Consider the following 15,234-nt stretch of genomic DNA (forward strand, 5'->3'; position numbering starts at 1 on the left):
TTAGTACAATAGAAAGTTAAAGCGATTCTTTATTATTATTCAAATGATATATGTTTATATTCAAATAGCATGAGTTATGCATGAGCTCAAAGCACGGCAATACTAACCATATATATATATTAATACAATTTCACTTTTCGATTTAGTCACCGGTCATTATTACAATCAGGGAGGCGGCAGACTAAAGTCCCCGCTGCAGGTATTTGTAAATTTATTTATTCTTTTAGCTACGTTTAAAATGTTTCAATTAAAGTAAAGTTATTTTAGTATTTCATGTATAGAATTCAGTATGGCTTGAAAGCCGAATTTTGGTATATAAGTTAAGGTCAGAATAAAGCTCCGTTGCATGCAAATATTTCAGTCAAATATATTGTTCATATTTATTGGAACATAATTGTAAACTTTACAATTTGTATACTTGCAGATTATATAATAAAGTACTAGTATATATACATTGGACGACTCATTTAATGCAGACTGAATGGCCCACACACGTTACCACGACTAGTTTATAGGTTTATGATGACTTATTCCTCATCCCAAGTCGATGTTATATTGGTGTCCCATTTATCCTGCGACAGTTATTTTAAAATAATCAGTGCCTGCGGTCTAATATTTTCGCAACTGTATGGTGAACACTTTTTTATACAGATGCTGAGATAGATTTATTATATCGTTTTATAAAACTAAAACTTGCTTACTCAGTATCAGGGTTTTAATGCTTAGACTTAAATTTAAACCAAATACCTGTTGTTTACCCCCTTGTTTTAACTACGGTACATGTATAGTACTGCCTTTTTGCTCCACATGCTGTATGTATGTTCATGTCCCAAGTCAGGAGCCTGTAATTGTTGTTGCTTGTTTATGTATTACATATCTGTTTTACGTTCATTTTTTTGTACATAAATTTTTATCAGGCCGTTGGTTTTCTCGTTTGAATTGTTTTACATTGTCATTTGGGGGCCTTTTATAGCAGACTTTGATGTATCGGCTTTGCTCATTGTTGAAGCCGTACGGTGGCTTGTAGTTGTTTATTGCTTGGTCATTTGGTCTTTGTGGAGAGTTGTCTCAATGGCAATCATACTGGCCACATCTTCTTTGTTTATAAATAGTCGTAATATGGAGCTTGTTGTGTCTTTAAGTGAATTCCAACATTTTTTTTCATTTTTTCAAATATTATATTTTGATTTTTTTCTCTGCTATTTACTTGTTCGTTGTCACTGATCACTGAGATGTGGCTTGTGCCAATACGAGGGACTTAAATATATAATATATTGTATAGTTCGAATAAATTACAGCCCAACAACGTACGTCAACAATTTGTAATGTGATAGAAAAAATTTGTTCTTCCCTGACCGGCATTCGAACTCCTGCTATTGAGATATCGTGGAACCCAATCGCCTTGCATCAATTTGTCGTAGAGTTGTCACTGGTTCAGACGTACTTATACATTCTTAGTATGTTTACTAAATTGAAAAAAAACCAGGAAATATATATCTAGAAACTCATAAAAATAACCTTAATTTAATAAAATTGAGAATGGAAATGTTTGTTTTAGTTTACAATTAATTAATTCACATGTAACTACAACTACAAGTACATTTTTACATGTAGGCCATCTGATGGTGACATATTGTAATAACAATTAATTAATGAACTGGACATACACGAATTCTACAACTATCAATTGCCCAGCTTGGTCAAAACATGCCATTTAAAGTCAGCTTGATTAGACATTTTGATGAACTGTTACTTGATAAATTTTTAATTGGAGTTTCCATTGCGAGGGAAATGAAAACGTGTCCTACATTTATGTCACGGACCAGTATTTTGTGACAGATTTCGGACAAATCTGACTAAATTTATTTCGAAACTTTAGATAAGAAGTGGTTTTCCTGTGACATCGTTCTAGTCACAGCTGGAATTTTATCATTAAATCACATAGGTGGCGCCTTAACTTAGTGGCTATATAACATAGAAAGGACTTATTTACAGGCCATTTACTACAGAAGGAATTTAAGATACTAAGGATGCAGATGATCATAGTTTTAGCTCTAGTTGGGTCCATTTATGGATTTAATATGGGAAGTATCCTTCCAGGAGGTGTAGGACATGTTGATTCCAGCGATGCAGGACTCATGGCAGCTGTCCAGGACGCCAGTAAAAGTGTTAATATGATGTCAAACAATATGATGCATTTGACCACATTCCAGGTCACTCATGCAACTAAACAGGTAACATTTTAAGTATTAGATAAATTATATCAGCTTATTCTTATTAAGGATGTATTCTTCTGACGTTTTAGTCTCGTTGAAATCTTGTTTTGGAATTATTTCCAAAACATGTGATCACAGTGATGCAAGTGGAAAATAACAACGAATTTAACAAATAGCATTAGCAAACTTAACTCTGTGAAACAATTATGTATTTAAAATAAGCAGTTTTTGAGTAATTAATTTTTCAAAGGAGTAGGTCCGGTAGGATCCCTTTTTGGCCCCAAAATATAGCAGTTTTACAAAATTGTTAAACAGTAAACTTTTAGTTATTTATTGGACAGAAGAATGCTTCTGCTACATAAATATGGGCTGTTTTTGACAATACAGTGCACATATATCGGGTACTAGCATTTTTAAGTCATGCTAAATCACTGAAATCTTCACAATTCTAGCAAAAAAATTGTGAAAATGAGTATAGGGTACAACAAAGGATTTTACCAGAAACAAGCAAATCCCAGATCACTTTTTTCTTTTCAAACTTCTTAGATATTTATTTTTTCAATCATTTAAAACAAAGAAGTTGAGATAATATGCATCTTGTGTTTAAAACAGAGAAAAATCACAAATTTACAAAATAAAAAGCATGATATTTGACCACAAAAGCATTGAAATATGATAAACCTTTCTTATATTAACACCTACCTATAGTTTTTTTAAGTTTAATTTATTCAGGACGGTCCATTTCATCTTTATGAAAAGTATGAAAAAAAAGTTTAATTGTGGAAATGTGACTTTCCACAGTAATAGCCCAAAAATGGGTAAAATTGATGAAAAATGGGAAAATCATCAAAATTAGGTACTTTCAATGGGCCGTTTTTTACAGTCACATAAACCCAAAAATCAGGTTAAGAAAAAAAAATTAATTCTTGAAATGTTTGGCTCCTCAGAAGTATACACCCGAGTCAAGGTTAAATCAAAGTACTGATGTACTGAACATAGGTGACTGCAAGTTCTTGTGGATGGTCACACACACACTTGTCTCAGAAAAAATCACATCTCTACACCCGAAAGTGAGGTTAATGTAAAGAAATTTTTTCTGAGATAGCCGGGAATTCAACCTCACTGTAATAACTATTAAATTGTAGTGATACAAATCAGTTTACTCTGGTTTGTTGTTATATATCATATTAATATTTGTATATTACAGTAACATGGATAAATAATTTTCATTAATGTGTTTATCATTCTATTCTACTATTCTAATAAAAGTGAAGTGCAAATGCATGGTTGACATTCTTCTGTAATAATTCTATTTTACTCATAGATTGGATTTGAGTAGGCATTCATATTTTTCCGCAAAAGGTTTGAGATATTCTTCCGCATGCGTTTACACAATTTTTCTGAACGTGCATAGAAAGTAATGATTTTTTAATTATAAATATTTCTAACGACAGCAAATTTTCATGTAATTAATTTACGTTCTAAAAATATGTATTTTTTTTTAGTACATTGAAGAAATGAATTTATATCAAGCAATAAGGAATGTTGTTTTGCACTCAATACTGTCCGCGTAGTTATACGATCGGTCACTAGTCAGTGAAAACGAAAGACAAATCTCTGACAACAATACATCGTCAGATAGAGGTCTTAAAATATTTGACATTATACGGTGTGGGTTCTGCTCTTTATTGAAGATCGTACGGTGAACAATTATATTTGCTTACATCCACGCCACTCTGGAATCGGGTGGATATATGTGTAATTGACAACCAGACCACATAGATTCTCTTATACAAATACGTGAACACAGCTAATGTATTTTTAATATGATAAATTCAACAGTTTCTCTTCATCAATTTGTTGAGATCGTATTCAATGTCAGTATAGTGTGAAATTGATCCCTTATAGGTTATTAGAGGATTGAAATATACATTCGATGTCTCATTCAAAGAAGCAAGCGCATGTAAAAACACAAAAGAGCATTATCACGCCACACTAACAGAATGCCCACCAGCTGACGGTGCACAAACAGTGAGTATCAAATATATTCTTGAACCGCCATTGGCATTTTGTTCCTATAACATAAAGGGTATCAATTTTCTTCACCAGCTGCGCATTTTGACAATCAATGTCTCTTAAGTGATGTACGAGGCAAAAGTATTTAAAAAATCTTTCAACTCTTGTTTATATAATGATGGCACCTTTTGGTTTTAGAAAGAAAAAAAAACACCTTAGCAAGTGAAATATACAGTTTAAAAGATGATGCCTTAACTGTTTTCAGACAAGCTGAATATGTTTGCTTGTATTACGCTATTTAAATGTTTTTTTTTATTATTTATGATTCGTTATTTTGTGGACACTTTCGTGATGTTCGAGTTATCAGATTAACGAGATATCTGAAATAAACGGTGTTTAAACCTTTTTGATTTAGATTTTATATGATCTCCGATGAAAATGAAAAGGACACGTCATATAATTAATTTTCGACATGCACATATTCTACAAAACTCTTACAAATGAAAATATAAAACATTGATAATATTTGAAATGGCGATAAGAATGATAATGATGTATGTGTGCACGAATACAAATCCCCTCTGTTACGTTCGAAATTCGACTTCATTGTCGATATTAAACACATCGCTTTAATTTTTCCAATCGAAATTAGAAAAGATATTCAAACTCAGAAAATAAGATGTGTAACCTTCTTGATACACATTACATTTGTTTCATTTTGCAGGTGCATTTCCATTGTTCAGTTATCGATGTTGCCTGGGAAACACCCAGATATACCACCACATGTACCATGAAATAAGTAAGTACATCGGTATAACTAAAATACGAACTTTATAAGCGGAATGTTTGGCTAGTCATAAAACCAGGTTGAACTCACCCTAAAATGTCCTATACCAAGTCAGAAATACGAGTGAACTAGTTCATTTCTATGTATGTTGACATTTGTTTTTGTTCCTGTTGTTTTCCTCTTATAGTTGATGTAAACTTGGTTTTAATTTGTTATCCGAATTTGTTTTCTCTCAATACATGTACATATAAGATTTTTCAGTTAAGAGCGGTATACTGTTGTTGCCTTTATTTGACACAAACGTTAAAATTATTAAGTAGGCACATAGTTCAAGAATGTTTAATAAAACAACGATTTTTTTTTCTCGATTATGTTCTAGTACTAGGCTAATACAGACTTATAAAGAAAATGACGCTAAACTGCAAACAATCTATAAATTAGTCTGGATACAGTGTGTTTGATGACGAAGAAGCGCCACGACTAAGGCGTTTTTAATATACATGTGTTATTGCTTAACAGCTACGGAATATCAGTTTGTTTTGGGAAGGGTAATTTTCTTGTAATTCAAAATAATCATTGTCTAGTTTATATCATTTCTTAAAAATGATTTAGTTGAATAGTTAAATTGATTACTCATGATTTTATGTTAATTTTTTTTAATGTGCATTTAAATAAGAAACATGCTTTACTTGAAAGTTTAATTCCAATCGATTCATTATGATAGATTTTCCGATTTAGTAAGTTGGACAAAATTAAAGATTCAATAAACTTATTTTGTAATAATAATTTACCCTTTTTTTCGTTTCAGAAAACAAATGGAAGACGCCAAAATCATGGAATAAACATTTACCTTTGTTTTACATTCTGACTTTACGATCAAGTTTTATACATTATTAAGTACAACAGTCCAAATACGTTGAAGAAAATACAAAGAAATAAATTTATGTTATTGTTCTTGAAAGATTTTTTTTTTTCGTTTTCTCTATCTTGATCCCAATTTTAAATGCAACAACCGAACAAAATAACGCCAATACCATCGTAGGCTGGGAAAAGAAAACATACCCAGTCATTATCCCCATTTGTGCTGATGTATTGCTTTTCGCTAGATTTAAGTAACTGCGAGTACTCCTAGAGGTGTATGTTGTGTCGTTAGTGTTTTTGTGCTTTGAATCGTTTTGGTGTAATACTATTGTCCATTTGTATACAAATATCTTATGATTTAAAAGACCCCTTGGTATACACCGGCTCGAGCTCTATATAAGCAATTGGGCAATTTGTAGATATTTGTAAAGATTAAGGACTCTTTTAATTGTTTTCTTGGGGAAAAGTCACAAGTGAGAGGTTTAGATATCTATTTAACCAGATTTAATCCAACATTTTCAACATGAGGAAATGCCTGCACCAAGTCAGGAACATGACAGTTGTTTTTCATCCGTTTGATGTGTTAATTTGAGCTTTTGATTTTGAAATTTGATATTAACGTTCCGTTTTGAATTTTTCTTGGAGTATTTTTGTTATTTTACTTTCCCTAAAACGGAATGAGCCTAGATTGACCGATTCAGTTAGTAAAACGTGTCTATCGATGTTAACTGTTCTTTTAAAGTATGCTGAAATCTCGCTGTTGTGATCTATACAATATTAAAACTCTCAGTAAACGTGAAGCTGTATGAAATTCAAATTCTATCTATTTGAATATAGATGCAATACTTGCTGACAGAACCAATAAATATACATACATGTAATTTTGGAAAAGATAATATCATTTTATATACCATTAAGACATATCTTTACTTCATATTATATTCTCTTTTACCTTTAAACATATTAAAAGTTTCAAAATAACGAGTCCATCTTAATATAAATATCTATGCATGGGGACCTAATTCTTAGTGTTTTAATAATTCAATTTTCTGTAAACTACAAATTTATACATGAATCAACAAAAGTGTTTAATTTCAATACAACAAGGCTTGTGATACACTGGGTGCTGAAACTCATACAGTAGTGACATCGACTGTAAAACACTCATCAACAATTACCAGGCTTATACTTCATTTGGTACGTCAGACGTAAAAAAATAAGTTAAAAAAGCTGTGCAAATTTATCAGGGTTATAAATTTTCAAGTGAGTCTTCCTGGTTAATCACCACTCTTCTTTACTGTACTGTTTTTTTTGTTTTTTTTTTATATTTTCATCTCATCTTGTCATGTGTGTTTGTGTTATGTTGTATGACTTTTGATGAACTTCTTTGTACCATTGTATCTTTATGGTGTTTAAGAAATAAAGAATCTTGACGCGTTTTGGCAACACAAGGATCAATACCGACGCTAAAATGAAAACAGATGGAATGCTAAATCAAATTCAAAGTTGAAGAGCAATAAAATCAGCAAAATAAGAAAAAAGTATTGTATTGAATATAAAAACATTGAGTATTGATAATTTTTAATATTAGTTTAAATCTTGGGCAAATTATCCTCAAAAGTTTGTATCATTTATCGTATTAATGAACTTATTATCAACATTCTAGTGCATGTTACTTGCACGAGCTTGATGGTAAGTAAAAGAGCTAAAAGACCTAAATGTAACATCACAGTAGTAAGCCAGTATTTGACACAGTTAGATTGTTACCAGCACAATAACAACTTACAAAATGATAAATGACACTGAGGACAAATGAAGTGTAGACTACATAAATCAAGAATTAATTATTTTGCATCAAGCTCTATGCCTATGTTAACATGGTTTGGCATTATATTGTCGATATCTTTATAAAATATTGACAAATATGATGCCTTACTAAAGATGACATGAACAAAGAGCATGGAATGAAAAACTATGTGGATTTTGATATGGAAATTTATAACTTTCGATGCGTAGTTGTGAGACACGTTTATATGAAAAGACGGGACCAGGAATTCAATGAAGTTCAAGCGTTCTTGGTCAACATCCATTTCACAATTAAAAAGTGTACAAATATATAACCTACTTTGATAATTAATCGCTAGAAATTTCAAGTGACGAAAACAAACAAAAATGTTCAGTTTGACCTCCCTTGTCGTTCAAAATATAATTAACCAAGCAAACACATTTTTTATCAAAGATACTAGGCTGATAATTTGGTAGTGCATCGACACAGTGGTTGTAAAATCTCATCAAAAATACCAGTTTTATAATATGATTTGCCAGATAGCGTTCGTCTACAACTTTCGTTTGAGTTTCTGAACTAGAAATTAAAGATACCACAGCTTCTACTATGCACCATTCTAGATATTTGCAACGAATTAGACAATAGTGGTCATATCAGAAACAAATCTGTGACAAAGAATACGATTTCAAACATTCGCTCCTAAGAAGCAAAATAGCAATTTCACCCGTATATGGAGTATACATTTCTTAATTCTTACTATATTAAAGAGCTTGCAGCTACTACTAAGTAGAAATAAAAGACGTGTTATAAGTGACAATGAGAAATCTCTCCATTCAAGAAAGAATGCCAACGAGACAACTCTCCATCCAAGAAATAATGTGTAAAACGTAAACAATTATTGGTCAAAGTACACTATCAGCCTTCAACACGAAGGCTTTGCTCACACTGAACAGCAAGTTTTAAAGGGCTCAAAATTGACTAGTGTAAAACAATGAAGAAAAAAAAACCACCCAAACAACGGTCCAATCTATTTAAAAAACGAGAAACGAGAAACGTTTATGAACCACATTAACAAAACACAACCACTGAACACTAGGTTTATGACTTGGGACAGCTACAAACAAATACAGCGGGTTTAAAGTTTAACAGGCGCCACCCTAACTCGAAGCAACACCACATTGAAAGGCACTCTTTAAAATATCAATGAAAATGGCTAAACTCAATCAAAAAGACACATAATCAATAACCAGTAAACATACACTGAACCAATAAATGTTGATCTATGACACAATAAAAATACAATATTATTTAATGAAAAAGGGAAATGTTAAAATGTAAAAAAGACAATTATATTAACAATGTAATAATTTTTGTTGTTGGGAGTACGGAAATATTTTATACAAAATAAATAAATTTGTTGTTCATAGAATGAAAACAGATGCGCAAATGTATCATCATAATAAATACTTACCAAAGGTGGTACATATGAAAAAAAAAATTCTCTATTTAACTGAGCTAAAACAAATAATGAGCCAGGGTTTTTTGTATTCCCCAAATGTTCATCGTAAAGTGCCAAGGCCCAATAGATAAATAATCATTGTCTACTTCAGAAATTTGTTTTCAGTTATAGATTCGAAGTGTTTGCCCTTGTATTTATATTTCACTTAATTTGTTGACGTCTTTGTCAATTTATTATCAACTACAACACCTTTTTTGTTGGCGTCTACGTTAGATTCAATTGTATGTTTGTTTGAATTTATGAGTCAGTAATGTTGTATTTTTGAATTACATGTTTTACAAAGTTTTGGCTGCTCGATCCCAATTATTGTCACATTAATCTGTTATATAAATACGAAGAAGTGGTATGAGTGACAATGATACATCTCTCAACGCAAGTCACAATGTGTAAAAAGTAAACAATGCTAGGTCAAAGTATGACATTAAGCAAGGAGCCTTGTCATTGGCTCACTCAAAACAGCAATCTATAAAGGACCTCTAATTAACAAGTGTAAAATATTTCAAACGGAAAAAAACTATGTGATTGAATTTCCAGCCATGATTCACAGGCTCTTGATCAGACTTTTGACAAATTTCATCGGGGATAGTCCTGTCAAGGATTGCAGTTACAATCGTGAATGTGTGACCCTAGCTTAACTGTCAAGGATGATAGGCTGACCTTTCTGCTATACTAAAGCGTTCAGGCAATGATAGGACATTCCAGATCATTAAGGATAGTAATCCTAATTTTCCCTCTTTTCGGGTTTTAACGCTGTCTGATAATAAACGGGGGCCAAAAACCGGCACTGTGTAAACGCTACATTAATCGACATATGACCATAAACAGCGTTATACCACTGCTGCCTTTAATCATGCATTAAATATCTTTTATATTCATCTTTTTCGTTACAGAAACAAATATTTCCATTGTTTACATATTTTCAATCAGAAATTTAGAAATCCGGGTAAAAGACAGCTTCGGTTTCCTACACATTGTGTAGAAATGTGGTGCAAGTAATTAACAGTCAACTGAATTGATACGACGATTATAACCACGTGTTGAGAGAATACATTTTTGAAATATTTATCGTATTAAACATAATTGAGTAATGCATTGTGTGTCTCAAATGTTATGTGTGCTGTTGTAACGGCATTCGAGTGTTATTTTTATTAAACAGATATGACTAATGTTTGTACTTCCATAGATATTGCACAATGGCACTACTTCTTACGACATTGAACAATGATTTGAGATAAGACATTCTTTGTTTATTCATACTTGTACAGACAAAAGGTTAAACGTCATTGTTAGTCCTTATCATTGTATATATAAATCGCGACAAATCACTAGTTTTGCATACTATTAAAATTCTGAAAGTTCATAAGAACGTTACTTACAATTGAATTGAAGATGATCAAAATTATCTTATTGGGTGTTTTAGGAATGGTTGTCTGTCAACCCTCACTGCCAGGCGGATGGCACACATTTAGAGGTCATTTAGGGGTTGATATTCTCCTAGCATGCAAAAGTAAACTAGAATCTGAAAATTTTGCAGTGCATAATGTTATTCCAATGGACCCCATTCTCGAACAGGTACAGTATAGTTATATTCTCTTTTTAAATGACAACATTTTAATAACAAATGTTGCCTTCGCGTTGTTTTCTGTCATATATGTGGGTTTTTTTTTAATACCAAATGCTAATAATGAAGCGCATAGTCTTTTATTCATATGATTTTGTATTTCCTATTTTCTATACATTGTTTCATAAAACTTAAAGTGATTTTAAAGGACTTTTATACCTCAGGCATAGATTGCCCTAGCTGTATTTGGCAAAAATTTTGGGAATTTTGGTTCTAAATGCTCTTCAACTTCGTACATTATTTGGCCTTTTTAACTTTTTTTGGATTCGAGCGTCACTGGTTGGTCTTTTGTGGGCGAGGCGCGCGTCTGGCGTATACACAAAATTTAGTCCTGGTATCTATGATGAGTTTATTTACCTGAAAATAAGCATTTTATATATACACTTTTGTCGACATGGCTACTCGAACAGTCTTCTTCTGGTACGGTTGACGCCAAATTCTGAACGACTGAGCGAAACGCGTCGGAGCTTAAGGTAAATCGGATAAACATAGAGAGATAAATGTGATGAATTTGAAATTTCATTCTAATAAAACTAAAGAAAGGAAAAAAGCTCTAATGATCTAATTTTCATAAAAAAAAAGTTAAGCAAGTTACCTAGTGCGTAGCAAGTAAACAAATCCTGTGAGCCCCATCGTTCTGATAAAAGACTATATAAAGGGATATCTTCACATATTTGTTCTTCAAATTCTATCGTTTAGTTTTCCGTGTAAAAAGGTAAAAAGTGAAATGTGGGATAAATAAACTCATCGTAGATACCTGGGTTAAATTTTGAATTTACGCCAGACGCGCAGTTCGTCTACAAAAGAATCATCAGTGACGCTCGAATCCAAAAAAGTTAAAAAGGCCAAATAAAGTACGAACATGAAGAGACAGATCATATAGGCCCTGGAAAAAGCATTTCAACTTCGATTTTAAAGGGGAATTTCAAAAGTATTCATCATAATTGCATGCATTCAAGCCGACATTTTTTTACTTTTGGATTTGATATATTAGTTAAATGTATCTTAAATTGCAATATTTAAAAAAAATGTTGCTCTTCCAGGTTGTTGCAGGGTATAATTACAGATTTAATGCAACAGTAGAACATGTTAATCACAAGGTAAGATTGTTAATGTATTCAATCTAAAAGAAATTGTTATTTCACTGTGAAAAAATATAATACAGACACCTTACTTATTAATTAGAAGTGAAAGTCTTGCAGCAGATATTTTGTAGGAATTATTAGTATGACTGTTTATATAGCTATCACAGAAGTTATGGATCAACTAAAAGACATTTTTTATATTTTAACACTATGACAGTTTACCTGACTGTTTGTAAGGGATTTTGTTTTGTACACCAAGATAACCATATCAAAATATGGTTAAAACACTGAAATATTTTTATGATAATAGTAAACATGCATTAAGAAGAACAAAAAGCAAAAAGTCTTTTTGTTGTAGATCCATATCTTTAAATGTAGATTTTATTTACCATAATTTGTGATAAATAAGTTACTTTTAATTTCACCTTGTCAGGTTACAATTCTTTGGTAGTATATACCTGTAATGTCAAAAGTTATTTAATTATCTCACTGATAAAAGTTTTAGAAACACGTCATCTGTACTAAACATTCACAAATCAAAATATGTATCATGCCATTTCCATATACGAGTTGTATTTAACATTCACAAATCAAAATATGTATCATGCAATTTCCATATACGAGTTGTATTTAACATTCACAAATCAAAATATGTATCATGCAATTTCCATAAACGAGTTGTATTTAACATTTACAAATCAAAATATGTATCATGCCATTTCCATATATGAGTTAATAATAGCTTCTCTAATTCTATGGAAAATTATCCCTTTTCGAACCCATTGTATAAAAAAATTTAATCAACGTGTGGTTGCTGGTGATCTCAGAAGATCATTGGATGATTTTAAGGGTCATGACCTTTTGGCTGACTGGATGAACCAAAATATAATAACAGGTGTTAATGAAATTGACAACTTCGTGCAATGTGAAAGGCACTCGAAGGGGATTTTCGATAAACAAAGAAAGAAAATGTCTTTTTAATCATTAGAGAAACAAATTCTTACATAGTTACTCGTGGATTATCGGATTTATCCAATCTCGATAGTTAAATTATAAATTTTAAAGTACTCGCCGAGGCGGCTCGAACTTTAAAATTGATAATTTAACTATCTCGATTGAATAAATCCGATAATCCACTGGTATCAATGTAAGAATCTATATATATCTTATCGAAGACTGAATATTATATTTTGCTTACTTCTCTATATAGTTTTTTCTTTTTGTATTTAAGTGCCAGTCTGCTTAAGAATCAGGCAGTGGTGAAAACATGACCAAAAAAACCCACCCAATTTGACATTGATTTCAGTTCATAATATGTAGTTATGCACAAAAATAACATTCATTTCCGTTTTCTGTTCTGGTAATAGAAGATACAATTTGGTTGAAATGCATTAGAAATTAACGAATAAGGGGAGATAACTCTGTAATTTGCTATCATTCTAACCAATTTTCTAACCAAGTTATTTGACATTACCAGACACACACACACGAAAGACTAACAATTTTTAACTTAGGTTGATGGTTAGTATTAAATAGCATGATTAGCTCGGTGGGTTTTTTCATATCATGTTTTGATAAATTGCTTGATTCCTGCAAAGACTGGCACTTAATATCAATGTCTGTACTATTAAATCAATAAACAATATTATTGATGCAAAAGACAAAGCATTTTTGCAAACTGCAATGTTTTTGTATTTGATTTTAATAACTATATGACATATTTTCAGGCCATCACTTGTGAGTTCCATCTCTTCAAAGACTTACAACAACATGTAGAAGTCACATCACATAACTGTCCCACTCATACGTAATGTAAGTCATTAGTGGTATATAAATAAAGGCAACAGTAGTATACCGCTGTTCAAAAGTCATATTAAATCGATTAAAAAAACAAATCCGGGTTATAAATAATACATAAGAGGAATCAGGAACACTGAAATGTAACAAAAACAAACCCCAAAACAATACAAACGATGTATTTGATAAATTGCCTTATTCCTAACTTGGTACAGGACATTTTACGAAATTTTTTTTTTGGGTTAAACCTAATTTTATGATTATTTTTATATTTTTCTTGTCAAAGAAAAAGTCTGACAGAGTCATTTATTTCGATCTCAAAAGTAAATTTTAAAACGGAAAGTTCCTTATTGAATGTCAAAATCAAAATCTAAAACACATTAAAGGAATGGATAACAACTGTCAAATTCCTGACTGGGTACAGATAAGTGTCCTTCAATGTTCATCAGACATTAGTCGGTCAACTATTATCATGTATATTGTTCACGCTTTTGTTTTGTATTTAGTTGAATTAAAGTTTATGTACATTTTTAGTGGATTGCAACATTGTATGCTTGTTTATTTATTCTCAGACTTGCAGAAACAAAATCTTATTCATTTTCAGATGAGTCGATATCAAGAACTGAACGATGATTGACTCCAATATAATCATATCGACAGAACACAACTGTCTATTGCTTAAAAATAAAAGTGAACTAAATGTCGCCTTTTGGTTTTGTATCGAAACTTTTCATGAGGGGTCAATAAAGGCAAGAGTAGTATTCTATTGTTCAGTAAATCGACGGAGAGAAAACAAATCCGAGTCACAAACCAAAACCGAAAGAAACACATCAACTGTAAGAGGAAAACAAAGGAACAACAGGAACACCGAAGTAAACCAAAAAATAAACCGTCAACTCACATATCAACTATTTAATAACAACTGCCATATTCCTGACTTGGTAAATGACCTTTTAAGAATAAATGGTGGGTAGAATCTGGTTTAATGGCTAGCCAAACATACTTTTTTATGAAAATGTTAAAAAAATTATTGCTAAAACACAAAGTGTCAGAAGTACAACACAAACTAACTCAAGAATATTCATAAGAAAGAAACGCACATATTGTAACAAATAACTTAATCATAATTATCTGAAATTGGATTATCTGCACTGTAAAGAATAATTTATAAACCTTTGTATACTTTCATGATTATTCATTATGTATTTTGAAAAAATTAAATCAATTAAAAAAAGAAATAAACGCACATACAAATAATATAATAGTCGACAAAACATGCAAACCGCAGATCAACAACAAACATTTTCCACCCAGTCTCCCATAAAACCATGCAAAACAGTCCACAAGGGGGGTCATCAGATTCGATGGAAGCTTTGTGTGCATAAACATCATTATGAAAGAAGTTCATATTAAAAATATTTGATCTGGTTCCCATGTCTTTCAGCTTGGAGATGCAATAATGTACCGGGAACCAGTTTTCCCATGTTTGAGGCAGTATTTTTCTATGAAATCCTCCCTTGTCAAACTTCCTCCTTGTGTCTCTACT

At 31.6% G+C, this 15,234-nt stretch overlaps 2 protein-coding genes across 2 annotated transcripts; both read left to right on the forward strand.

Moving 5' to 3' along the window:
* Positions 1-1,920: 1,920 nt before the first annotated feature.
* On the forward strand, positions 1,921-5,980 carry LOC134685119 (uncharacterized). Its single transcript, XM_063544576.1, has 4 exons — positions 1,921-2,234; positions 4,125-4,247; positions 4,957-5,031; positions 5,828-5,980. The coding sequence occupies exons 1-3, from the start codon at positions 2,031-2,033 to the stop codon at positions 5,029-5,031; spliced, it is 402 nt and encodes a 133-aa protein (XP_063400646.1). The 5' UTR covers positions 1,921-2,030; the 3' UTR covers positions 5,828-5,980.
* A 4,526-nt stretch (positions 5,981-10,506) lies between these two features.
* LOC134683590 (uncharacterized) lies at positions 10,507-14,388 on the forward strand. Its single transcript, XM_063542897.1, has 4 exons — positions 10,507-10,757; positions 11,850-11,906; positions 13,619-13,703; positions 14,293-14,388. Exons 1-3 carry the CDS (start codon positions 10,575-10,577, stop codon positions 13,700-13,702), a joined length of 324 nt encoding a protein of 107 aa, XP_063398967.1. The 5' UTR covers positions 10,507-10,574; the 3' UTR covers position 13,703; positions 14,293-14,388.
* Positions 14,389-15,234: the final 846 nt, after the last annotated feature.

Source organism: Mytilus trossulus, chromosome 9 (assembly GCF_036588685.1).
Source record: "Mytilus trossulus isolate FHL-02 chromosome 9, PNRI_Mtr1.1.1.hap1, whole genome shotgun sequence".
NCBI lineage: Eukaryota > Metazoa > Mollusca > Bivalvia > Mytilida > Mytilidae > Mytilus > Mytilus trossulus.